At 47.3% G+C, this 27,282-nt stretch overlaps 2 protein-coding genes and 1 long non-coding RNA gene across 5 annotated transcripts; 2 read left to right on the forward strand and 1 right to left on the reverse strand.

Annotated features, from left to right (window-relative positions):
* Positions 1 to 3,382: 3,382 nt before the first annotated feature.
* Positions 3,383 to 14,860, forward strand: GATD1 (glutamine amidotransferase class 1 domain containing 1). The gene is made up of 8 exons (XM_032960090.2): positions 3,383 to 3,803; positions 5,077 to 5,153; positions 5,852 to 5,957; positions 6,977 to 7,084; positions 7,559 to 7,653; positions 7,980 to 8,073; positions 9,051 to 9,162; positions 9,722 to 14,860. Exons 1-8 carry the CDS (start codon positions 3,755 to 3,757, stop codon positions 9,726 to 9,728), a joined length of 648 nt encoding a protein of 215 aa, XP_032815981.1. The 5' UTR covers positions 3,383 to 3,754; the 3' UTR covers positions 9,729 to 14,860.
* On the reverse strand, positions 13,314 to 26,200 carry LOC116945609 (troponin T, fast skeletal muscle isoforms-like). 3 transcript variants are annotated; one of them, XM_032960087.2, is made up of 9 exons: positions 26,066 to 26,193; positions 25,322 to 25,382; positions 24,280 to 24,396; positions 23,355 to 23,432; positions 22,790 to 22,903; positions 21,530 to 21,639; positions 20,466 to 20,556; positions 16,722 to 16,762; positions 13,698 to 13,892 (listed from the first exon to the last, which is right to left on the reverse strand). In XM_032960087.2, exons 1-9 carry the CDS (start codon positions 26,122 to 26,124, stop codon positions 13,844 to 13,846), a joined length of 720 nt encoding a protein of 239 aa, XP_032815978.2. In that variant the 5' UTR covers positions 26,125 to 26,193; the 3' UTR covers positions 13,698 to 13,843. The 3 variants fall into 3 exon arrangements, with proteins under 3 accessions (XP_032815976.2, XP_032815978.2, XP_032815980.2); XM_032960089.2 differs by lacking the exon at positions 16,722 to 16,762 and adding an exon at positions 16,146 to 16,186 and having other exon boundaries at positions 26,066 to 26,190; XM_032960085.2 differs by lacking the exon at positions 16,722 to 16,762 and having other exon boundaries at positions 13,314 to 13,892; positions 26,066 to 26,200.
* Positions 19,248 to 19,913, forward strand: LOC142928919 (uncharacterized). Its single transcript, XR_012945228.1, has 3 exons — positions 19,248 to 19,492; positions 19,619 to 19,744; positions 19,811 to 19,913. It is a non-coding gene; the product is annotated as an uncharacterized LOC142928919 (long non-coding RNA).
* Positions 26,201 to 27,282: the final 1,082 nt, after the last annotated feature.

Below are 27,282 nucleotides of genomic sequence, written 5' to 3' on the forward strand. Positions count from 1 at the left end.
TCAGCCTCGAATGAGTACCTGATGCAGTGTGTAAACACCGCCGCTAGAGAAACAAAGGCGGTCGGGTGTGGTGTTGGCCACATACTCCATCGTGTGCCGTTCAGGCACTAATAGGGGCCCCCTAACAGCAATTGCCCAGTTTGTTAAAGTCTCCACGGGGGTCTTGTGTTTAGTGTGATTGGGTTGGCGTGTGTATGCAACATCGCCCTCTACTGCAAGCCTTAGCCGGTCCCGCCGAAAAAAAAGAGTTGATCCTCATATGCGAGTGAGTCTTTCCTGGGTAAAATAAACACATTAAAAGATCATGAGTCAAAGGGCTGTGGAAAATTTCGCCTATGTCACCTCGCTCAACAGATAGACAACATCGCCTGTGATGAGCCGGAGCGGTGGTGGTTCATAACGCAATGTGTTACCACTGCATTGCGTTATGAACCCGACGAAGTGAAATCTGAACTGGTCTTGAGCACAACCGTTCACCAATCCGCACAGACCAGGGTGGCGAACTACGATCAAATAATCCTCCATGACCCGCAGAGAGCCGTGAGGCCATCATTCAACAGAGATGGAGAAATTGCCAAAAAAAATGCCTTGCTACGTACCCCGTGTACTTTGAGGCCCAAATAAAAGTCTTGTGAGCAACCCCAAGAGCCCCGGCGTGTCTGAGCGATTGGATCATTGCTGAATTCTGGCGCGTGCATCAGACGACAACCACCGCCATCCTGCTGCAGTGTACGGCAAGGGGAGGGGGGCTTTTGTCAAACTCTCTGGATTCCTTACTGCAAGCATCTAAGCCGTACATGTCAGGTTCTCGACGGGACCATGTTCTACCCGGCAACATTGCTTGTTTTAAACGTGTCGCTTCTGTACTCGTACTCGGCAATAGTGATGGGGTGATTTTTTTGTGTGTTTTGTTTTTGTTGCTGCTGTGGTACTAACGCATCACGGATCTCCCGTGTAAAATAGCCGGGAAACTGGCTGAACTGGACCATCCGTGTAACAAATGAAAATATAAACTAGACTATACTAAACCGCCACTGCAATGGCATCTTACAGTGACAGAAGTCACTGTGGCGCGCGTGTGGCGGCGTGGGGGGGACTTTAAAAAAAAACTTTCCAATTGCTGCAACCACCGGCGCCGTGGGATATTGGACTGGCGACCTCTGGATTGCAAGGCCAGTGTGATAATAACCATTACACAACCAAGGCTATTTACTTTCGTATACTTTACATCACATGAATCCAGCAGCGTGGATTGGCAAAGCACTGTAAATTGACTGTCATTATTATTTTAGACGTGACTATTATTTCATCCGTTTTTCTCGTTTCCTGAAAACTATTAGGCAATACGAGCAGTTGCAAATGAATTATTTTTTCCCTTCTGATTTCAAGGGCGTTAGCTTTCAAACAAGCAGCTGCACATTTGTTTTTAAAAAGCACCATATGCATGTTCCACCGTAAATCACAGTTATGTTGTTCTGTGTTTGTGCGAAAGAATGTTACATTGCACAACATTGTTATAATACCCAGGCGCTCGTACTCAATGGAAAACGCATACCCGCACACTCAACTTTGTTCATGGTAGTTATCAAGCCACCATGAACAAACAAAAAACACCGTTGCTAAATCTGGCGTATACACGTGGTTGATCGGCCCTCTCAAATGTAAATCAACGCATCGTCACAACAACGTAATTTTACGTATATCCAATACACTCGTCTCGTTTCATCTCGCCAACCATCTTGTACCATAGTTAGTTCACTGTACCGCGCCTTGGTTAAGATGCTATTTAAATGTATGATAAGATAAATTACTACGTGCTGTCACCATCCTAAAATCTCAACCCGATCCGGAGGAACGCTGTTATGCGAACAGAATGGAAACAATCCGGGCGTCTATAATAAACGTCTCATTCGGGGCCAAAACATCGCTTCTCCTGGCTTTCACATTCCTCGAAGACACTAGTGGAACCATCAACTGTATCAGAACATCAACAGGCCGATACACATATCTCATATGTAAAGGGAAAATGAAATAAAAGCCTTAGTACTGCGACTGTGGCCATTGAAAGAGTCTGCACTCCTTCAATGGGGCAATAGCAAACCTACATGAACACTCTCCTGAAGCCCTCTCATGGCTATCCCACCTCGATATTGCCATTTAGATCCTGAAGATATTGCTGTTATAGGTCAGTATAGAATTAATGTGTACCCAATAACATTCGTGAACAGTACGTGAGATAGGAAGACAATGGATATGTAATGATCAAAGTTAGTCTGTTCTATTCTCCGTTTTTTTTTAAATAAGATTGATTGCAGAGTCATCACGTAATTGAGCTATTACATTTCCGTGTAAGCATAAAAAAACAATCCGCTAATTTTGTTCCCATGGCCGGAGTCTGCTTCTTTGATGATGTCGGCAGTTATACCATCTTTTCCAGGGGCTTAATACTATCCACCAAAGTGCCCTAACTATTGCGCCATCGCACTGCACCCTCGCCATACAAAGGACAATTCTACCAAACCATTCTGCACACAACAGGCGTGCGAGACTTATGAAAGTGTAATCGGAAACACGTTCCACATGCAAGTGAATACCGTATTAGCCAACACGAGTGCAACATTTAATTAAATCAGTCATTCGCCCTAACTTGAGCCGTGCAAATGCGAAATGCGCAGTGGAAGCTTGTAAAATGTGGCGTGGCCCACGTGCTTGAGTCATTGGAAGAGTCGCCACGACACCTGGCGTTCGTACCGAGTCTTTACGCGTTCAGCTCTTTTTTGAAACCACTTGAATGATGCGTCTTTCCTGTGTTTGACCATATTTCACCAAGCGGGTCAGTAAGGGTTGGCGGTTTGGGTGTTCCTTCAATGCAAGACCAGCAACAACTGGTCTAACTCTCTCCTCAAATTCTTCTCGTGGCTAACAGACCTCGACATTGGCATTTAGCTCCCGAACATATTGCAATACGCAATAATAGAATATTATTTGGATGGCAAGGGCCGGTACAGATATTAATCGTCGCTGATGTTAAGCCGTGACCCGTAATTGAGCCCGTAATCAAACTCCGGACGCAGTGTTCATAGTGTAGTGTGCTAACCACTGCGCCACCGCTCCATATACCCTTCAATAAATAATCATTAAAAATAGTACAAACACACATACGTTTTGATGTGCATAAAAAGCACGCAGCTTTTATGCAGTAAGCAAAACCCAATTCCTAAACAAGTGCATCGTTAAGGAACGGCATTGTTCTTCGACAACTGTTATGTTTATGGCTTTATGCAAAACCCAACCACAGTTCCAAAGAAATGCATTCAGGAACTGTTTATGATGTTTGCATCATGCGCAAAGGCTGCGATTTGTGCACATTTCGGTGCGTAGTTTGAAAACGTATGAGCCTGTTCTATCTTATCTTAATTGACGGGGTGTTTTAAAGTCTACTCTCATCAGTCGTGGCTCATTGGGTTCATACGGGCATGTGTGTTTATTATTGGTGCTTGCGTTGTATCAAATATTCCGTCTGAGAGCAATTTTAGCGATTTACAAATAATATTCAGTTTTTTTTATTTCAGCCAAAACCGCGCCATTTTTTGTTTGAACCAAACTGCGGCCTCGGCAATTTTTCTTTCTGCGGTTCCGTTGATTGGTCGAGAGCGCCCCCCCCCAATCCCCCCCACCCACGCGATTGCGCCACGACCAATCACGTGCAAGGACGGCGGCGTGTGCCTCTGCGATCCCCTTCAACGTTGCGGCAATGAGCTCCAAGCCGGCGTGCCTCTTCGCGCTCAGTTCTGCGGCTGAAGGTAAAATGGAATTAATATTTGGCAGACGATTTTGGGGGGGGGGGGAGGTTAATGTGTTTTTTTTATGCTCAGAAGAGATCGCCAGATAATTGGCCATGCGTTGCGATGCTTTAAAATCGATTAGGCCTAGTCCCGTGAAGTGCTTGCCGAGCTCGACTAGTTTTCTTGCCGGGCCGGCCGCAACTCTTTTCGGCCAAACCGAGTTGCTCTGGGACCCTCTTCCCCGGCGTTTGGTTTTAAAAGTTGTTTTAAAGTAAGACGTGACCGTATAGCTGTTACCATGTAGATATATTATTAGTTGTGGGTCCCGGACTGTCTCACACTCGTTTAAATTCATGTCTTAAGGACCGAGACGCGGCATAGGAACTTATTTACAAGATCAGTATGTGCCTTTTCTTGCTTCTCTTAAAAATACAATTTAACGACACATTTATATATTTACGCGATCTAACACAAAAACCTGTATTATTATTTTGGATGATATTGGTCGCGAAATCCTACGTAACGAGACTGGCTGCGTTATTAGCATGTGCCAAAGGTTTTTCATCAGCAAGTTGGTTAAGTTAAGACTGTTTTAGACTTTGATTTATTGCACCAATGTTTTTTAAAAAATATGGTCCAATCTTGTACGCACATTTTTTTAATTCTTGCTTTACAAGTACTGCATTCAATTGGTCCTCTGCCAGTGTTTTGTAAACACCTAAAATATTGACATGGTAAATTAAAAAGATCAAACTTGCGCGTCTTGCAAACACGTAGTGAGATGAAACTGTCACCCACAACGAAGTGTGTGTGAGTGATGAGAGATTTCACAGTAAAGTAAAAAAAAACCTGTACTGTACCCGGATATGACCTTCTTATTGGAACACAGGTTGGCCTCGCTTGATGCGGGTGCAATTTCGTGTTTATGCGGCTTGCCTATGTATACCCAAAATTCACTCTATGCGGTTTGAGTTCACTCGTATGTGGCTATGCGGGCTGACGTGGGGGGCAGCATTGGATTCTGTACGCGCTTTTCGGCAGGCATGTCTCTTCTCGTGCGGTTTCACTTCGCGTGCGATTTTTTTTTTGGAACGCATCTACTACTACCGCATACAGCGACGGAAACCTGTGTAAAATACGTGGTTAACGTGCATGGTTTCCGAGTAGATGTGGTTCAACATGGCGCACTCTATATTGCAGGGAGAAATAGGTTGAGAACCACTGATAACATTTGTCACTGGATAAAATGAAAATCGTTTAATTATAACTGTGCAATGCCCTCTCCACGCAGGTGTGTCTGCGCAGTCCTTTGTCCAGTCGTACACCCTGTGCAGCTCTGCGTTTACGCTGCATATTGCCACACCTGGGGTGAGTGTGACATGTCTTCATATCTGCATCCTTGCCTTTGATTAAGGCCACGTCAGATCATGCAGGCAGTGAGGGTTATTTGACCGTACTTAATCATACTGATCAGTGCTGGTTGGTACATTTGGGGAGAGTACAGAACTACAACAGTAGATGCCCTGCACTACCCATGACACTTATTACACCTGTTTTTAGTTTTTGGTGGTCACTCATCTAAGTACTATCCAACCTCAATCCTGCATAATTCTTAACTGTTCCATGCTTTGAGTTTCACGTATTGTATTGTGGGCTTCCTCCAGGTGCTTTGGCTTCCTCACACACAGAGCCAGACACTTATAAATTATAACTCCAATGTAGAGTCACGTAGGTAAAAAATAAAACAACAAAAATCACGACGTTTCGGCCACAACACAACGAAACGTCGTTTCGGCCACAACACAACGAAACGTCGTGATTTTTGTTGTTTTATTTTTTACCTACGTGACGTTACCGAATAGAACCGAAGAGTATGGATCCTTGCAGTCACGAAAGCTTTAAATCTAGAACTCCAATGTAGGCCAAGCATCCCGATACTCGCCCCTCAGGTTTGAGGCTCAAATGAAGCTTTCCTGGATGAAGAACATTTATTTACTTATTATGTGTATGTATGTGTCTCACATGTTGTGGGCGTCTCTGGGCTGGCGCATGCTTGCCTTTCGCAGGGAAAGCTGCCAGAGTTTGTCCATCAGGATGAGGCTTCTCTTCGTTGGCTGCAGGACTTCTGCACAAAACCGCAATCCACCCCACTCCGCCTGGAGTCCGTCGACGGTACACAGTGACCTCTAAGCATAACGTATAGCATTACCCATAGAGTGTGTGTGTTCATTGGTTTGGGTAGTGCGCTTGTGCAGTAGTTAGTGGGGGGGAGTGGCAGTGTCGTGGTTAACGCGCTGCGCTACGAACCCGGTGACCTTCGTTTAATTCCCGCTCACGGCCAACACCAGTGACGATTATCTGAACTGGTTCTGGGCACCCCTAGGTCGACTCAGCCTCAAATGAGTACCTGGTGCAGTATGTAAATATTGCCACTAGGGAAACAAAGGCGGCCAGGCAAGGTTGCTGGCCACTCACCCCCTCGCGTGGCATGCCGGCCTTCATAGGTGTTCGCTAACAGCACCTGCCCCTACAGTCTGTTAAGGCTATACGGGGGATCTTTGTCTTTGTAGTTAGTGCAATGCACTACGAACCTGACTCCAAAGTTTGATTCCTGGCTTTGGCTGAAAATCAGTGGCATGTGGTACCTGAACCAATCCTTGTCCTCCCGTAGGTCGACCCAGGCTTAAAAGAGTTCCTGGTGTGGTGTGTAAACATCAGCATTGGGGGTTCACAGGCAGCAGGGCTTAATACTGATCACACCACCCTTTTGTGCGCTTTTCCGGACTTAATATATGCTTACTAACAACACCCCAATACTCTGAAGACTAAACAGAGAATCCTTTTTGGAATATAACGTGATTGCGAGAGCAGCAAAGCTTCAAGATGTGAGGTCGTGTGTTTAAATTCCAGTTAGGGTTAACATGGCTCATTAATTTTCCATAGGATGTCAATATGGGTTGTCCTATAGAGGAGACACTTGTGGCTGCCATCATAATATTCACCACTGTCTTAGGACTGCCAGCGAGCAATGTCTGCTCAAACAAACTGCATGCCAACATTTTGGCATATTTGTAAGTGGAATATAGTTTTGATTCCATGTCGTGTTATTCACATGCGGCTAGTGATAGCATCTGATCCTTGGACTTAAACCCTAATTTGATTGCTTTTCTGTTTCACTGCTGTGTGGTTAGGTGCGAGGTACAATGCCCTCTTCCTTCCCAGCAGCCTCGGCGCCTTGAGCGACCTGGCACACAGTGGATACCTGGCTCAAATCCTGCAGCATTTTGTCGCTGAGAAAAGTAAGTGGCTGGAGTGGGGTGCGCATTTTGCATGGTAGCTGTGACTTCATGGCGACGTTTTGTGGCAGTGTCAAAAGTGAACTCCAGCTCAATTCATCAACTCGTGCCATTCGCAGAGACCCGAGTGTTTATTTCAAATCACGGGTGTGCAACCCTGTTCGAGTGTGGGCAATATTGGGAATCTCGTCTCTTCCCACGGGTCGAGAGGGTCATGTTGAAACTTAGGGAACGCAGAGTCATGGCATTCACGAATGTAGCACGATGTTCGCGAGAATGACATCTCGTTCACAAACAAAAGTGTGCGTGGTACACTGCTCCTCACGGTGGACGTCTGGTAGAGATGCTTGCCGTGCATTTCTCAGCCCCTAGTGCTGTGAAAAAATGTAACCTACCTTAAGTTTTTGGATTGTATGAAACTGTAAGGCTTTTCTCTGTGTTCCATGCATGCATTGCCTGCCCATCATTCAATACCAGAGCCCATATGTGCTGTGGGACACGGGGTCGCCGGGCTGTGCTGTGCACTCAAAGAGGACAGGGGCTGGGCGTTCCGTGGCTACAGCCTCACTGGGGTAACTCGGTCTTCATTTTGTCTAACAAACTACAACTGCAGAACGCTAACAATTCATATGAGGGTTTTGTCACTGCTCTTTCGCTGTGCTTACAAGTAACAGCAGTTTTGTAGGCGCTGATGGCTCTGGACTCGTAGTTGATGCTGGTGATTGCATGTTTTAGCAAGGTACAATGGGTTCCTTCCTGGTCATACATTAAGGTCATCTATCTAGCTATCTTTTATCTGTCATTCTCTATATGCAGCTTAGCAAGTATAACTGCTTTCCTGTTGACTCAACCTTTCCTGGTGGTGCTCTGGTATCATTTCCTGTCTTTGTTAACACAGCCGTCGGTGTTTGAGCTGGTGAGGAAACCGGGTTTTGCTAACCTCCCTGTGATTGTGGAGGACTTCTGCAAGGAATCTGGAGCCACCTATAGCGGTAAATGCACCGCATGGCCAGTAGCCGTGCACAACACAAGCTGAGTTTACACTACCCACTTGTATCGACAAAGGCCATGGAGGCTGAATTAGGCCACACCTACTTAGGAGTCTCTCCAGGCCATGCCCACAACCACTTGGCTATCCCACCTATGAGAGCTGAGACTATTTCCAGGCAAGTGAGGTCTGTGACGTCACACTGCTATGTGCGGGTAGGCTGATCATGTGATTTTGGCAGCTAGTGATTGAAATAGAGTGGCTGAGAGCATAGTGGGGCTGCTGTTGGTGTTAAAATAACATGTACAGTCTGCTGTCCTATAACACGTGTTTTCATAACGTAAATTTGATATAACGCTATGAATGTATTAGGGAACACATTTTTTTATAACGCGGATGCGAATTGGATATAACGTGATTGAGTGAACAGAACTACGTCGAGCGAGGAGGAATAAGCGGGTGTAGTGCTGCCTCGGCGTAGCATTACACAAGGCGGGATTTTGCTGGATAATTCTAGATGCTACTCACGTGCCTCAGTCTTTGTTCAGCCTGCATGCACATCTCGCGTGTTATCGCGGGCTGTGCTTTACCCCTATATGAAATATTATTTATCATAATGCGATTTTTCCATAACGTGGTGTTCTTCAGGAATGCAACTACCACGTTATAGAAGAACAGACTGTAGAAAATACAACAGATACTTCAGCACACTGGACAGTGTGGGTTGGCAAAGAGAAGAGCCAACTCGGGACCGGATCAGATATCATTCGCCATCGATGTTATCAGTGGCCGGAAATCTAACTGAGATGTGCTTTGGTTCGTTGCGCATTGTGCTGATCGCTCTGCAACTGGTCCACCCAGCCAATATCGCCGTGTGTTAGCCATGGTGAACTGGCCATGCGCGAGCGTATGCTCGCTAACAGTACTTTCCCCAACAACCTGTGAGGGCCATATGGGATATCTTTGTCTTTGCTCCTGCAGCCAGCGAAGTGGATGCCGTGCACGTGGTGATCGACCGACATGTCATCACGGGCCAGAACGAGCAGTCGACCGTCGCTGCTGCTCAAAACCTCGTTCTGCTGAGCAGCTCCAGGTGACAATGACAGCGTGCTGCTCACAAACCCCGTTATCCTGTCGCGAGGAAGGCCTAGACAAATCTTGAGACTCAATTAGGCTTTCCTGGGCTAAGGGCAATTATATATTGTTGGGGTGAATCAGTGATGCAGTGGTTAGCGCTTTGCGCTGTGAACTTTTCACCCTGACTTTGATTCCTGGCCCTGGATAAAATTGGTGGTGACTCATGAGACATTTCTTCCAAGACACTATGAACCCGGCCACTTGAATTTTATTCCAGGTCATGGTTAACATCAGTGGTGAGTGGCATCTGTATGGCTCTTCGACAGTAGCTCGTACTGACCAGTACGGTGAAGTATAGTCCACCAGCCCCATGACTGAAGGCCATGGGGAAGCATTTACACAGCAGTGGATTTATAAAGAGCTATACATTATGATTTTATTAATGCTATTTGGATTTTATTTCAAAACAATATTTTCGGGATAATGTTCTTATAACACACTAATTTGGATTTGTTTAAACTTGATAGCTACGTGTCGCAGTGTGCCTCTAAGAATGTGCTCGGTGTCTCCTGCAGAAAATGACATCGCTGGAGAAGATTCACGTGAATGACTTTTACCTCTTATCACGATTGTCGTGTACACGACTCGTCATGTCGACAAGACGACAGGTCCCGGTCTAGAGTTCTAGTGTTGGGATTCGGACCAACAATATGCTCATTCATTTGGGATTGGCTTGGTTTTCCTTGCATCCATACCAATATGAATCTCACTCTCTCTTTCCATCTGGCATCTCGCATGTGAGTTACTTGTCATTTTTTCTGTTCGAGTGATGCAGTGGAAATTGTCACGGACAGCCATGTGTGTGTATTTCGGTCATTGCAATGGGATAAAATGTAATGGGGAAGAAATGTGAATGCCTAATTTGAAATGTAGGTTCAATTTAAGACTACAGCCAACTCTGGTGCATGGTTATCTTAACATGTTTGATATTTACCTATATAGATTGGGGGATGAAGACGTAAAATGTGTCTAATGGTTTGTTTTACTTAAAATGTATTTTTTTACTTGTGTTTGTGGTCACGTGTGCAATGAGCCACTGCCCCTCTATGAGTTAGGAGCAACTTATAATTAAACCAATGTGCATGAAGATATTTTATTTATTTTTTGCAAGCACTGTTCATTCGTAACCCGCAAGTTTTTGGAACTCCTCCGCACCGCCTGTGAAAGTTTCCTGGCTTGATTGGGAAGTTGGTGAATTGTGGTCTGGGATGTGGAGACCCCTTGGACAAATTTCTTTGTTGTGATAACTCTTTTTTGTGGCTTTTTTGTTTTGGTGCCAGTTCTAAATTTGTTTATTCATTTTAGATTTTGCTTAGTAGTAGGATTTTCATTTGCTTCGTAGTGGCTGTAGAAAGGATTTGGTACTGATATATAATTAATGTACAGTGTTATGGGATGCTATTAGCATGAATGGCACTCCATAAAATGAAAGTATTATTAATCTACCCACGAATTATCGAGAAGTAACTTTTGAATCTGCATCCTTGGTTGTTGGGGTTGGAATTGCACATTGGGTTCAATTAAAGTGCCAAAAATGCATCAGCATTACAAACAGATGTAACAACTTACAAACAATATTCATATTAAGAGCCTTGACTAACTTACGTGCCAAGTCAAGTGCTGAATTAGCAGTAGAGTAATTTCCAAACTTGCATGAAGGAAATGATATGCACTTCCTCCAGAGAATTGCTACGCTGTGGCTGGTCTCCCAGTTCTGTTTTCAACATCGCCGAGGGCTGGGCAGGTTTCCTGGCGGGTCAGGCTGTACGGAGGAGTCCCTCTGCAGCTGCGCGTTTCTGTCACGTGTCATCTTTCCACTTAGAGACGAAAGACAAACTGTACATCGTGGTCGTTTACAGCTCGATTAGTTGATTTCCGTGCGTTTGAGAATGGCCCATGGAAGTGGCTATCACAGAGCTACCTCTGAGATCCCTTCAAATGATATTTGGCCCATACAGCAGGAGGCAGCACTTTCCTATCTGACCTGCCGCATGAGAGCGACGTTCATCGCATGACAAGTCAAACTGAATATATTCGCCCTGGAGAAAGCCTACATGTACCTATGCAGAAGGCTCAATTTAGTTGCTGCTGATAGGACAGCCTACGTTCTGTATGACCTCTAGAGGAACCTCCACTGTCCGTGCATCGAGGTGTATTTACACGTGGTCTTGGTATTAGCCAATCACCTTGGAGGAACGTCACTGTTAACAGGCTCAGAACATCGCACCCACTAGTGGCTCGTCTGGCTTTAGCCAATGCACAAGAGCAGCCATGTGATGAGGTGACAGTGGCAAGGGATGTTGGGGGGAGTGATGTCGTGAGCTTGGGGGGTGCCAGAGTGGTGGGTAGGGGGGCCGGGCCTGCAGTTGGCAGCCTTGGTGGTGCAAAATAGACTTCACCCCCACCCCCCCACAAAATCCCTGTGGACACAGGTCGCAGTGGATTAACTTGACATAAGCGTGTGTATATCCCTGTGTGTGTCTATACACACCCCTTTATCAATCAACTGCTGGATGCAGGCCTTCCGACACCCGTTTGGTCATGGAGGGTATTGCTTGACCATATCTCACCTACCATGCTGCTCAAGTGCAGTTTGGTGAAGGTGGTGTGCCCAAAACTGGTTGAGATATCGCTTGCTCATCACTTTTGTTCGCAGTGGCTGGGAATGAGAACTGCGTGCGGTCGCTGGGTTCGTAGCACAATGCGCTCATCGCTCGATCAACAGATGCTATGTACTTGATGTATTGTGTTAAACCAGGGGTTCGGCAAACAAAATAACAAGTCGTTTTCGACCAAAATGCAATAATTCAAGAGCCGCAATGTGGTGAATACGAGACGGTGGTCCTTAACGAATAACGCCACAGAGCGGTTCTTAAAGAGCCGCAGGTTGCCGATCCCTGGGTTAAACGGTTGTGATAGGCAGGAGCGATTTGAAACCGTTTCATTCGCTCGTTAACCCCAAGCTTCCGCGTGTCCTATCCCCCCCTCAGCCGCAGCTCCTCCGCGCAGATAATGCCGATGCGTTGGCCGCTCAACGTCTTAAGACGTCACCTTGGTCCCCATCCTTAGCCCCACTTCCCCGTCCCCTCGTGCACCCAGCATGTCACGATGTCATTTACCCCCCCCCCCCCCTTGTAATATGGTGGTGCCAACCATAACTGTGCATTTTGACGGGGGGGGGGGGGGATATTGCTGTCTGAACATGTGATGCTCCCATTGCCAGGGTAACATTTCCCGTTGTAGGGACGATGGTTTCGTTCTCAATCGAGGCCACCAGCAGTTGCCCAACTCGGGGGAAGCTGGTAAGCAAATAAGGGTGGAATGATTGTGGTGAATATAGCAGCCACTCGTTGCTGCAGGATTCATTTGAACACGTTGCGTGCAACATACACAAAATCAATTTTGCGCGAAAAAATATTTGATGATGAGATCGTGTAGTTATTTAGCCAATCGTAATGTGCCAATTGTCCCTTTTATAGTGTGAGTGATTGTAACTGTGCAATGTACAGTTGAAGGTGAGAAGGAATAACGTGGGTTTTTTTTATTGTGAAACGTTACAGTGGATGATTGTCTTAAGTGTTGATGATTTGTGTGATGTGCACAAGTTTATTTTTAGATAATTCTGTATTAATGCTAAACATTGTATACACTTTTAACACACCGTTGCAAAGCAAGTTATTTTCTTGTTTTCAAATTGTAACTTGTGGAGGAGAGTTTCTCAACTCTGTTCATCGTGACTGCCCTACCCGCACCGTACAGCTTTCTGTGATGACCGACCATCTGGTGCTTGCAGTGTGCATTGCCTTAATTGGATGGGAATGGAACGTACGGCAATTGACACGGGGACTGGAGTTCACAAACACTCGTCCGGATTATGCTAATATAATACATGAATACAAGTAACTTTGTTTTGGCTAAGGCCAGTTGAGCTGTGAAGCTCTTAATCTTAATTAGTTACTTTTAACCAAGAGTGAATTGCCCGTGGTGTAGTGTATCATGCATGACATATGTATATGTACGTAGCCAAATGTTCTCATTGGAGGTGCGGGAACAGACAAGGCTGACTGCTGATCGTCTCACCATTAAAAACAGACGGCTTGTTCTCACTTTGAATAGTAACAGTTTTATTAATCCTATTCAAGCCAACACCTAGCAGAAAAAAAAAGAACTGCAGTGGGATGAGGGAAAAATAAAAGTTTTACTTTGCGTTTATCTACATTTGCGAGACATCACGATCGATGAGCGGCGTGGCGTACAAAGCCCCGCAAGCGTACCGCGCCGGGTGTCCACACAGCACGTGGTGGGACAGACGCGCACTTAAATAAAATGGTGTTTGTGACGATGGTGCACGTGGTGGTGGTGGCGGCGTGAGGTGGGTCAGCCCCCGGGCGGGTGATGGCAAGGGACGAAAACGCCGCAGTGGTTTTTTCCCGGCTCTCCGTTCTGCCTCGGATTTTCCTTCGTTTTTGTTGTTGTTATTGTTGTTGTGGTTTTGTTCTTCCGGGTGACTGTTGTGACGGTGGGGAGACGTCGAGCCGTTGTCAGTTGTTGGCGAGGCGCCTCGCTGCCGATGCCACCGCCGCCGCCTCCGCCTCCTCCGCCGCCTCCGGCCGGGCCGCTGCTCCAGGGCCCGCCGCCTACTTCCAGCGGCCGCCCACTTTCTTCCCTTTCGTTCCTTTCTTGCTGCTGCAGGGCCGGGGAGAAGGGGGTGGAGGGGTGGGGGAAGGCGTCGGTCAGGACCACTGTGTCTGTGTGCGCGCGTGCGCTGCGTGTTCTACTCGTGTGCCGTTCCGGCCTTCGTGGGTGCTCGCTAACAGCACTTGCCCCAACAGTCGGTTAAGGCTACCCGTGGGGGGGGGGGGGGTCTTTGTCTTTGCTGCGTGTTCGGCCCTCGCGTGAAATCATGTGCGGTGGGTGAGAGCGCGGTTCTCCGTGGTCGTGTCACGTGTTTTTTATTATTATTTTACTAACACGATTAGCGCTCGCAGAGTTATTCTACTCACGCTGCAGAATGATAGCGAATTTGTTGCGTTGTTTTTGTGTTGTTTAATCGGGAATGTGGTGTCGAGTCTCAATGCACTCTTACGGGAGGTGTGGCGCGCTTGTCAGTAACGACTGGCAGTGCATCACATTTGTTCAACAAGACTCAACTATGCTGATGAGACCCACAAAGTATTTAAACCCGGTCCAGAAGGGTTGACTTGTTTGAACAAATTCTGCTCGGTAAGTCCACAAGGGGCATTCAGCTGGTGGATTGTTGTGTTTTTACATGGAGACGTGCACGTTTATTGGTTTTATTTTGCAGGCGTGCCCTGCTTTTGGATATTTCCAATTCCACGTTTGCGTGTTTTCATAAACCTACGCGATGGGAGTGTGCTGAGCACCTGTAATGGGATTTTACACACTCGACCACGCGAGTTACCTGTGCATCAGATTTGCGGATCAGTGGTGGTGACTATTTAGCAATCAGTCGCCACTCTTAACGTGTTGGGGCTCACGGTGGTTTGACCGTGCAGAGATCACCAGTCTGTTGATGTTTACCCGCACTATTGGCTATGCTAATATATTTTCACATGATAAAAAAATGTAAGCTTTTCTTTTCACGCGAGGCTAGTTTGTTTACCGATTAAAATTGCATTTGCTATCAAATAACATTTTACTGCGTGTTGTGTCTTTGTTATAAAACAGTAACAAAATCTGTGGCACGGAAAAGTCCAATGCAGATGATCTAATTAAACGTGAAAACCACATACAATGTTTCGTGTTAGTCAAACCCACAACACACCACATCATTAGTAACGGTGTCGACTCATTAGTGCTTAAACGTAGTATGCATGGGTTGCAAGGACTCGTAAATAAATAAATCGTTAATCTAATTAAACAAAACACCCTTTGCAATCTCGCGTCGAGATTTTTTTTTAAAAGGCACACAAACTCGATGGAATCAAGCCATGCCTTTAGCCACGCGTTTCTGTGAGCACAAAGTTCCAAACAGCACGCGCGCGGACAAACGTCGCTAGCCCAGCGAAGACGTAGATTCGACTCGGCGCGCCACGTGCGTGTAGGGCACGTCGACTGCCGTCGAGGCAACGTTGCCCCCATGATTTAACCTTTCCAGACTGCGATGTTGGGCCTCCTGGGGCTAAAAACGTCCCCCGGGCTTTCGTTTAAAAGTAAAAATCGACGATTTTCAGGCCGTCAGTCACGTACGCTACGACGAGTGGATGCACAGTCGACTTACCTGGCTGCACGTGTTGACGCTCACACGTAGCGCCGACTGTCTTAGCAAATGAACATTTTTTTTGGTTTGTTTTGCCGAACGATTTGTTAAAAAAGGGGGGCTTCGCAGTTTCGCCGAGTGATCGTTAGCGGAGGATTTTTCTATGTTTAAGAACTGCACTGAAGATTTTGAATGTCGGTGAAGGGTATATATTGGCTTTAGTCGAGAGAAGACGGTGGAAAAGAATAAAACAACTCCGCGGACATTAAATCGTATTGCTTTTCTGGAATGCATTAAAACGGAGGGGGCAGGGACAAATGTGGAAGTAAGAAGGCGCGCAATTGTACAGCAAAGTAGAAAAAGGACTCGTTCAAACGTAAGCCGTCATTAATGTAGCCGTACTCATCAAACTCGTATTAAATACTGCAGAGGGAAAAGTGGTAGTGGAAGTACATCATGAGTAGGATTATTCCGGGAGGGGTGGAAGGGGGTGGGGGGGGAAACACTACAAATATAACTTCGAGAAAAATCACTGCAAGACAGCTTCAATCTGTTTGATCGTTAATTGGGGGACCGAGAACAATTCGTTAACGGGAAGGGGGGGGGGAGGATCGTTTGTGTTCGTTAAGGAACAATGTTGGGGGGGGTCTGGGTGGGGATACGGATCGTGTGCTGAGGGGAGGGGTGTGATGCTGGCAGACTGCTGCTCCGCTACTTACAACTTCTCATGCTCGCTGATTCTGGCTCTGAGCAAATTAACCTGTAACCAACAAATCAAAATGTGCGCGCACATATTTTCGCCGCGTGTTAAGTTTGCCGGCTTCGCTCTCGGCGTCAGACGGTGGGAGGGGGGGGGGTTGTTGGCCTGAACTCCAACGGGTCCTCGTCAGCCTGTGGCTCTTCTTCTGTGTGTCTCGTCTCAACAAGCGTTGAGACGCGTTCTACTTGCCTTGCCGCCGAGACAAAGCTCTTACCTGTGCAATCCTCAAGGCAAAGAGATGGGATTTTGTTGTTGTTGTCGTCGCCACCGCAGTCAATACCCAGGCATCCAAAACAAATCGGAGCTCACGTCACAGATTTGTTTTGTGGCAAACTTTCACTTGGCGTGATCGATCGCTTGCACCCTCTCTGTGTCTGTCCCGTCACCGCTGGCGGGGCGTAATGGTTGCTCATCGCGAGCATGCACGTGGGCAATTTATTTTAAAGTCGCGTTGTTCCGCATGCAGACGAGGCTCGTGATGTCGCATCATGCCTGACACGCCATCACTGACACGTGGACGTGGCACGGTACTTACTACTTTGACAGCTCATCGCAACGATTAGTCAGCGTATTGATCTGTTGGGGAGGAACATTTTTACAACGGGAGAGAAGGTTATATTCACGAATGCATTTCCACTTCATTGTTGCTGCTGCTGTTTCACATTAGGCACCACACCCTAAACTCCAGTGTTTACATATGTTCATCATTATAGCATTTTAAATATTTATATAAATGCTCATTCAAATGTAAGGTCACCAAAAAAGCACACGTGTTAAATAATAAATCATTTACAGCCCTTTGTTCAATCACTGCTGGATAAAGACCCTCGTGTCTCTCGGTCATAAGGGGTTGGTTGACCATACTTCACCATGCTGGTAAGCCCCAATTTATGAGTGTGCCCAGGACGAGTACGGATATAACTCGCCACCGATGTTGGCCATTGGCGGGAATCGAACTCTGTTGGCCAGATTCATCGTTCGGTGCGCTCACCACTGACGCCACCACCCCACCACCTTGTCACACGGCAACCGGTAAATGTAAAACTCTGCTGAGAAGTAGGAGCAAGAGCACTGCAGTCGGGGATGTGCTGCTTTAAGGGAGCTCGTGGCAATATTACATCCCAGGCCAGGGATGATAAACTCTTGTGAGCAAGGATGAGGCCGTTTCTCACCATACATCAAACCTTCTTTCCTTCATGAGTTGTATAATGGGAGCTGCCTTAGAACAAATACAATGTTTTTCCGTTTATGATCCGAAATTAGGCACGGCTATCGTTCCCACGTTATGTTTTCCTGTTTTTAAGATTATGCGCACACACACATGATTAAAAAGGCCTAATTATGGCCACATATGCACATTTCAGATTCGTGACATGTTGATGAGGCCTGTCGAAGGCCTGGCTCAAGACGTTCTCCTCTGCCCATGGCTTTCTCTATGAAATGTTAGCAATTGTGCCTTACCTTGAAAAATATATATTTTTGTTCAATAAAAACAAATTATATACTTCCCTTTTCGGAGCTCCCAGTCATCCAGATCCCATTATTTTGTCCACCATATTGAGATGAAGTTGCATTTAGCCATTAAATATATCCAAATTGAATTGTGTTGACGTGACAATGATAATCCCAAGACTCCCGTCAGGATGATCCCGCATTGGGATGTTATTTCCGAGTATTAATGGTCGTTATTCCGCCGGGAGCCGCTAACATGGGAGCCGGATCGCTGAGCGCGTGATTTCTCGTCGCACACTTGGTGGATGTGAATCATTCCTCTTTCAGAGATAAACACGACATGTGCTTCACACGTCGGTGGACAGAGGGCCATTGCAGCCAGGCATAGTCATCTGTCTCGGTCGAGCCAATTAAATTATTATTCCGCTTGTTTACCCGAAGAAGCCTCGCGAGAGTCTTAAGACTTTTTTTTTCAGAAGTCCTGACACGTTTTCGCAGGAGGGTGCGTTGATGTTTCTGCTGCGTATAATCCCACGTGAGTCATTTGCGAGTACATTTTCAACCGTTGGATGTTTGACCAACACCAGTTCGAGTGTGTGTGTTTCTTAAACTGTGGGAGGAAACGGTCAACCGAGGGGAAACCCATGCAAACAAAGCAGGGGGAGAATACCAACTACACACACACGTGTTACTACTACTTCACGCTCAACAAAATGAATACATTGAGAGCTCTGCCAAACTCAAGCGCCTATGATTAAGTCACCCCGCACGTGTCAAATCTCGCAAGTTAAGCAGGCATTGAGCCTGTATAGTGCTTAGATGGGGCGAGCATTGTAAAAGAGGTGCTGTGATCATGTGCGATCTGATCAAAGTTTCAACCCATAAACACAAAAATCGCAGTGCGTTTCTGGCTCAAAGCAGCATGTGGTTAGATTCATCTCATGTTTACAGCCCTGAGCCAACCGTGGAAATTCCACATTCCTATGGTAGAGATGAGTATATTTATAGGACAAGTTACCACACACAGAGATACAATATTTTATCGGCCTGAAAGGGATGAAGGACAGAGTCGACCACTAATTGGGGATTGTAACTGGCGTTGTGAGGTTAAGGGTTGCTTGCCTTGACCAATGTGTCACCCGGTGAGACACATTATAACAATGTGTATACAAGGGGCCGTCCGTAAATGACGTCACGCGATTTTGGACGATTTTTGACCCCCCCCCCCAATCGTCACACGGCGTCACAAAAAGTCAGACCCCCCCTCAAATATGACGTGACAAAAGTCTGCCCCCCCCTCCCCTAAAAGAAATAAACATGCTTCAAATCGTTTTAAACTATTGTCATTGTCGTGCGTTTTTAATGTGCCGCTATTTAATTAAGTAGAACGTGTTGTCTATATTTATTTAAAATAGCGCATTTTGATGTGACGTCACATTTATCAAACCCCCCCCCTCATCACACGTCACAAATGTCTGACCCATTTATGGACGGCCCCCCAAGTAATGTATACATCAACAAAACGACATAATTAACCTTAATGAATGCACTCGGGTGACATGACAAGACCTTTGTGTGTGCGTGTGCACGCGTGTGCAAGTGTGTTTATGCATGCTTGCGTGCACGCATGTACAAGTGTGTATGAGCGTGCGGTATATGTATTTGTGGCGTGTGTGTGTCTGTATGTATGTATGTGTATATGTACATACATCTATGCTTATCTTGACATGGCATTGTGCTTGAATCCTGTGTAATTCAAATGGTGTGAGTGTTTGTGTGTATGTGTATTATTTGTATGTATGTCTGTAAGTATATGCATGTGTCGTGACATCGCTGGATGTCACCACGCTGTAGGTGCAGTACCGGCCCTAGCGGCACGGTGTGTGTGTAGTGACACCGCTGGATGTCACCAGCTGTAGGTGTGCCCTAGAGGGGCACGGTGTGTGTGTAGTGACACCGCTGGATGTCACCATGCTGTAGGTGCAGTACCGGCCCTAGAGGGCACGGTGTGTGTGTAGTGACACCGCTGGATGTCACCAGCTGTAGGTGTGCCCTAGAGGGCACGGTGTGTGTGTAGTGACACCGCTGGATGTCACCACGCTGTAGGTGCAGTACCGGCCCTAGCGGGCACGGTGTGTGTGTAGTGACACCGCTGGATGTCACCAGCTGTAGGTGTGCCCTAGAGGGGCACGGTGTGTGTGTAGTGACACCGCTGGATGTCACCACGCTGTAGGTGCAGTACCGGCCCTAGAGGGCACGGTGTGTGTCGATGTGAAGGGAAGGTCGGGTAAGGCCATGACAGCCTGGTTGACCCGGGAGGACATGTGACCGGTTAGAATGACAGAGGGTCACGTGATGGGAACCGAGGTTCTTCGTGAAGACTCTGGAAAAGGGGCGTGGCCAGGGGCGAAGTCGACCACGCCGGAGAGAATAGAACCCGAGTCCCCAAAGGGATCTTGGCTGTCCGTCCCGGGGAAGAAACCCTTCATCTACGATCTCTGATCTTCAAGTCTTCCATCACGTGGACCCAGGCAGTATGCTGTTGGTCCCGATCCGAAGTTGATCGTTATTATGTAACCTGTGTAGTTAGCCGGGGTGGTCACCACCCTAGGTCATTGTCTTGTTAAGGGGTAAAGTTACCCCGTTGTGTTGGAAGTAATAAATGAGCTACCTCCGAGTCTACGTGTGCGACTCAGTTGAACCCAATACAGATGTGTATGTGCAAGCGTGTCTTTGCATGCGTCCATGTCCGCATGCCCATGTATGTTCATGTATGTGTGAGCGCGCATGTCCGTGTGTGTGCGTGCGTGCAGTGTGTATTACGTACGTCGTATTTCTGTCTCTTGAGCTTCTCCTGCAGGTCAAACTTCTCCGACTCCAGATCGTAGAGCCACTGCCACAGCTCCTTGGCCTTCTCCCTGTTAGCGGAGTCGATCATCATCGTCAACAGTTTTCATCCACAAATCCACAACATTTACAATCTGAGTACTGAGTGTGGATTTGCTCTCCAACACACCGGTGTGCTGTAGTAGTAACGAATTGGCACGTTCTGTTTACGTGACAACCCTTACTAATTGGCTGTGTCAGGTGGTGGCGGGTTTAACGACACATTTATATATTTACGCGATCTAACCCAAAACACCTCTATTATGGATGGTATTGGTCGTGAAAGCCCACTACGTGTTAAACTGATCCGTTTTAATATCAAACTATATTTTTGTTTTAGATGAAAGTTTTGCTGGTTGGCACGTGGGCGGGCAAGTGCGCGTTAGTAACGCATTGGCGATGTCACCGCTCACATCTCTGAGTCCCACAACAAACCCCCCCCACCGGACGCGTATCCCCCACCAATGCGTGGGTAGTGCTCGTATTGTACACAATTTAGAAGTCTCTCAAGTTGTATTTGTATGTAAATTGTCTGGGGATGTGACTGGAATAGAGATGTTATAGAAATGCAAATTGTATTGTATTCTATTATAACCATCGTCTTTTTAATGCTTTTCACGGCTGGTCGAAAGGTTCATTCATTCGCTCTTTCTATCCTCCGTTCGTCTGTCTGTAACAAGGGGGACACGGTAATCCTCGTAAAGACAATCAATATGCAAATTATACTTTGGCATGAGTTGTGTTTCAATTACGGGCTTGCCCTACAAAAAAACAACAGCCACGTTATGCCAAGTTTTTCCCAAAAGCTGGAGACATAAAAACCAGTGCCTAAATTATTCAGAATGGGCGTTTGTGCCCTGGCAGCCGACAACCGGCGACTCCACCTCCCATGATGTCATTACGTGTGACGTCAGGTGTCACACGCGCCATGCGACGTCTCGTCCTGAGGCTTGACATTCGACGTGAACGTGACTGCGAATTCGTCACGCCGTTGTTTGGCCTCACTTGAGTTTTTCCTCTCCCAGGTGGTCGATGTTGAGCGGCTTGCGTCGGTCGGCCAGGATCTTCTTTTTCTTCTCCCGCTCCGTCTGCTTCTTACCGCGGCCCTTCTCCGCCTGCGGGGGGGGGGGGGGCACCACCGACACTTCGGTTCACGTGTGCACCCCCTTTTCCCTCCCCGTACAACCCAGCCACGTGGGGCCGTGCCAGGCCAGGCCAGCTAAGCACGCCGCAGGTCTTTTTTTGTCCACTGCAGAACTCGCGTCGTGCTGCCAACGTTGCACGGAACGAACGCGCGAAGTCAGCATCGCACGGTCGAGCACACTGACCGACGTGACGCACGATGCTAATTATTACCCCTGACCCTGCTTGACTTTGGGCCCGATTCCGATGTCTTTTGAGGCCAGAGTTTCGCAGTCAGGTTCTGGCACAGCTCTGAAACAAGCCAGTGGAAAGCCACCCGCTACCGTGAGGGCCGTAAGCTAGCGTGGCTTGGACGTCCAGTGGAAATGGGGTAATCAGTACGGAAGCCTGTGTTTCCAATAACCATATCATTTGTGAATTTAAAAAAATGTCTTTTTCCCAATTATACCCTGGTTATGCTATTGGTGCCATATCTTGGGGCGGAGTATGCATTCAGATCTCCGACAGAGATGTGCAACCCTTTGTATAAGAAAACGGCCCACGGAAACAGATATCACGGAACTACCTCTGAGATTTTGTCAAGTCAACTGTGGTCCACACGATAAAGTAGGGCAGCACTTTCCCACCCACCTGCCCCGCTACAGAGGTTAATGTTCATCGTGTGAGAGTGAAAGTTACGTTTCAAATTTTGAGAGCTGGAACTTTGCCAAATTAAATGTCCAACCAAAGTTAATGGGATGGGTATTTTTGTATGAGGCACTGGTTGTGGTGGTGGTGGCAGCTGTGGAGAGTGGTAGTGTAGTAATTACCGCACTGTGCTACAAACACAGCAACCCGAGTTCGATTCTCGCTCATGGCCACCAACACCAGTGCCAATTATCTGAACCGGTTCCGGGCCTCACCTCGGTCGACTCAGCCTCAAATGAGTACCTGTTGCGGTGTATAAACATCGCCACTGGGGAGACAAAGGCGGCCGGGCGTGATGCTGACCACTCACCCCCTCGTGCGCCATGCCGGCCCTTCGTAGGTGCTGCTCGCTAACGGCATTCGTCCCAAAAATCTGTTAAGGCTACACGGGGGATCTGTGTATTTGGTTGGCTGTGAGCCTGTGAGTGAACTTGCCTTCTGCAGGTAGCCACCGTACGCTGCTCCCATGTTGGACAGGGCCTTCTTCTTCATGATGTCATCCTCTGCCATCTTCCTCGCCCTGTCCTCCTCCTTGCGAGCCTTCTCGTCCTGCGTGAACGGACAGAGCATCCAGCTTGCTCAGGCAACTTTTGTTTCTCATTCGGGGTAGGGGACACTTGTATTTACATTATTTTAGTTGTGACCTACTAGGGTACAAAGCATATCTGATATTTATTGAGCAGAAGAATATCCCACAATTCCAGAAAAGTGGAAAATTAAATGTAATGAGTGGTGTAATATTATTATTATCCTACTCATAAAAAACTGTGACTTTTAATGTCCCACAGAAGCCTTGTAGATTTTCCCAGTACCAGAGGACGATCTTTGCAAAACTGGACAGGTGTCAACTATACTTCTACCCTAATGTGTTTTTATGAAGAGTCTTAATGTGCTTTTGCGATTATCAACTCTTGTCAAATTAAAATGGTCGTTGTTGTTGTTGCGAGCGAAACCAAGATGGCCACCCCGCTATGGCTAGTTGAACCGTGCGGTTGCTCACAGCGATGCGAGCCTGGCGCTCCTTGTCCTTCTCGGCGCGGATTCTCTGCTGATCCGAGCGCTCGGTTCTGCGCTTCTCCTGCAGGAGGAGGAGGAGACGACATTAGGATGAGGGCCGCCGAGTTGAGGTGGCGTCAACAGTGGTGGTGGTGACACGGACGCAAGAGGTTATACAGTTCAGGATGGTAACTCAGGGTTCAAGTTTATTTAATTGGGTGCCACGGTGGCGAGATGTTAACTACCTTGCCTAGTATACAGGTGGTCGTGGGTTCGATCCAGAACCTGACACCTGTATATTTGTAGTTTGCATGTTCTCCCGGTGGTCACATGGATTTTCTCCGGGTCGTCCGCTTTTTCTCTCCACATTTAGAATCAACATGCATTTAGAGTATTTGGCTGCTGTACATTTACACATGATAAGCTAATTCGTTGAGCTATAATTTTGTGGCCAGGTCGCTTCTGGAAAAAAAAGCTTCCATAGCTCAGTGGGCCTTACCTGGTAAAAATAAAAGTTAGTTTATAGTTTAATTCAGCCAGGTGAGAACCCAAGAGGCAAGGGGAGTGTCCTCCTCCATAACTGTGATGCTACCGTCGGTGTCATGGTTAGTGCACTGGACTTGCACTCCAGAGGTCGTGGGTTCAACTCAATCTTCTGGCACGACAGTCGAAGCAATGGTACAAGTTGATTAAATCCTACCCGCCTCTGCCCATCCAGCATCATAAATGCGTGCAGCACAGTCGATTGGCAGGTAACGTGTGGTGTGGGTACTCCCACCAAGATGCCTGGGCTGCTTTGAAAGAGTAGGCCGAAACACCGTCTAGGTAAGCGATCCTGTATTAACCCACCCCCGACTCTCCTCACAGCTGCAATGCCAGGCTCTGTTTACAAATCAAAACGGTCGCCGATGGCTGATAGCTGTCCTTACGATTCTCTCCTTGAGGGCGATGAGTTCCTCTTCCTCCTGCTTCCTGTTGTCGAAGTGCGCGTCGATCAGACCCTGCAGCTCCATGAAGTCCTTCTCCAGACGCTTGCGATGGATGTCCTGCGGTCGGGTGGAGATGGTGGGGGGGGGGGGGGGGGGGCAGACGAATGTGTGCAGTCGTCCCGAACCGCCGTGCACGGCATGACCAGAAACCCGGGGGCGGCTTTTGAGATAAGCGTATGCTCCTCCTGAACTCTGCCATGGCACTGGTGATTAGCGTGTGCGAGGCCTGGGAGCCGTCGTTGATCATACAAGGCATCTCTACTCTGCATGGCCTCGTATCTCCACGTCCACAGCGTATCCCACATCAGCCATTTCTTTACCTCACCCCAGTTGCCGTAAACACCCTCATCCATGCCTTCATTAAATCCCAACTCGACCGTTGGAGCGCTCTCCTCTACGTTTTTTTTTCTGAAATCCCTCACCTCCAAACTCCAGATGATAAAAACTGTATCTGCCAGAATATTAACTTACACCTATAATGACCACATTGCCCCAATATTCCAATCTCTCCACTGGCTCTCAACCCGATCCAGATCAATTTCAAGATCTCACCATCTTCATGATCCTCCGTGGACTCAACAATGCCCTATCTCTCACTATGCTGCTCTCCTCGCACTCTCCTACCTTTCCCCCCTCATCTCTCTCTGTACTCCCCTCCACGCACGATTCTCTACATCAATCAAAACTTTCTGTCGAATCTCCCAGTCACATTTCGCTCAGCGGGACGATACTCGTTACTTCTGCTCTCTCCCCATAGCCTGAAACTCCCTTTTCCAAGCCATCGGTGCTGTCAACTCCCTATCAGTACCTGAATTCCAGGCTGCAGACATCTGAATCTGCCTCTGTCGATAAAATCAAATCGTCGGCTGCCTCTGTACGGCGTGTTTTAAACCATTCGTAAATCCACATTGTTCTCGTATAGCATAGCAGAGAGAGAGAAAGGGGGAGAGATGCGAGAGATTCGGACAGTTGGGCAACTTACGTCAAAGTCCACCCTCTCTCCATCTGGGATTTTGGGAGCGACGATCTGGGGCACAACAAACCTGGAATGGGAGAACGGTACACGATAAACCCGAGCGTCCACCAACACCCACAGAAGCCACGCCAGAATCATTCTGAAAAAGATCAACTTGGGATTTACGATGCTCAATGCCAAACTTGAGCACTCACCCTCAAATACTCCGAGCAAGAAAACAATCTTACTTATCGGACTCCGCATATGTGGGTTGAAAAGTCGACTATATGGCATATGAGTACATCTGTATGGTATTCACATGAACCTGGTAAATTCGTATCGACCATTGAGTTCTTATCGATCATGGCTGTTGGGTGCGGTTCACATGTTTGCAGAGGGTCATAAGATAAACACCATCATAGTAATTCCAGTAATTTACCCAGGAAAGCCACAATGGGTCTCAAGACTATTTTTGGGAGGGTCTCGTATTGGAACTTTTGGCCAATTCCATGAACGAGTGTTTAGCATTCGGGAAAAAAAAACGGAGAACCCGGAGAAAACCCACCATACATACGAGGGCGGTGCCACTCAACACTGCCATCTCCTGGCCATCTCGCAGCCCCATGTCTAGAGCTCAACCCTATTTAGCTTCTGAAATACGACGAGGTCAGGCGCATTTATGGTGATTTTTCCGTCGGTAAATTTGCTCAAAAGGCACAAACAATAAGACCGCGTGACACAACCGTATGCAATTCTATTACTTGAACTTACTTTTGCTTGGGCTTTCCTTTTGCCGGCCAGGGAGGGTGCAAGAGATTGAGAGAAAACATGAAACATTAGATTGCAATTTCGAACAAAGGCTGCTGTTAGGCGACAACGGCATAGCTATCGAGCGTGTAGGCAGTGCAATTGCACCGCGTGCCTTACGACTGAAGAACGGAGAAGTTTTACTGTGGAGGGACCCTATTCATACCCTGGAGCAGGGCCCATGCCAACCATGCTACGCCACCGCCCAGTGACCTGCCCTTACATCTGGAAGTCTGTTTGCATGTGTGTTTGTGTTTGACAAACACTTCAGACTTGTGAACGTTAACTGAAGCGCAATTCTTCTACCACGTACTATCAAACAAACAAAACGAACTTTTAGTTTACCAGGTAAGGCCCACTGAGCTTTACAGCTCTTTTTCAGAAGCGACCTGGTCACAAATTGTAGCTCCACGTAGTGGCTTATCACATGGAAATGCATAGCAGCCAAATGCTCTAAACGCGTGACGTTGATTCTAAATGTGGAGAGAAAAACTGAAGGACCCGGAGAAAAATCCACGCGACCACGGGGAGAGAGACATGCAAACTCCAAATATACAGCAGGCGTTTTCCCAATTCTCGAATAAATCCGAACATCGCACCCAGACACGAAGTGTCAGGTGATCCGAAAAAAAGAGCTTTTGCTTTGGATTGGTCCGAAAGTGTGACGACACAGGGGACTTTGACGTCACAAATGACGCCACGTCCGCTTCTTCCCCCCCTCCCCCCGTGAAAAGTGACGTCACCGCGTCATTCAATTATCGCATCGTGTCATTTACACCTGCACATCCGAAATCTAGTCATCCATAGTATATTCATACGTACGTGTTGGCCCCGTGTGTTAGCTCGTGTAAGTACAGAAGTGCACGCACAGATCCGTTATCTATCCCCCCCCCCCCATACACACGCCGTGCTCGGTCGTGGGGGTTATTTAACGATACTTCACCACCCTGGTCATTGGTGTAAGGCGTAAGAGCATCGACGTTGAAGCATAGTGCAGGGCAACAAGTATGGACTGTGCTACACTACCCTCTGCTGACAACGTATCCCTACAGTAGCCTACACGAGTGCTGGCCAGGCTGAAGCTTGCTTAGCGTCTGACAAGACCGGGCAGACTCCGGGGTGATTTGGTCATAGGTTTAGTTGTAGTTTTGTTTTTGTTCGATTTGCGTAAACATCCACAT

This window comes from Petromyzon marinus, chromosome 24 (genome assembly GCF_048934315.1).
Source record: "Petromyzon marinus isolate PM22_M1 ecotype Great Lakes invasive population chromosome 24, UKy_Petmar_22M1.pri1.0, whole genome shotgun sequence".
NCBI classification, from domain to species: domain Eukaryota; kingdom Metazoa; phylum Chordata; class Hyperoartia; order Petromyzontiformes; family Petromyzontidae; genus Petromyzon; species Petromyzon marinus.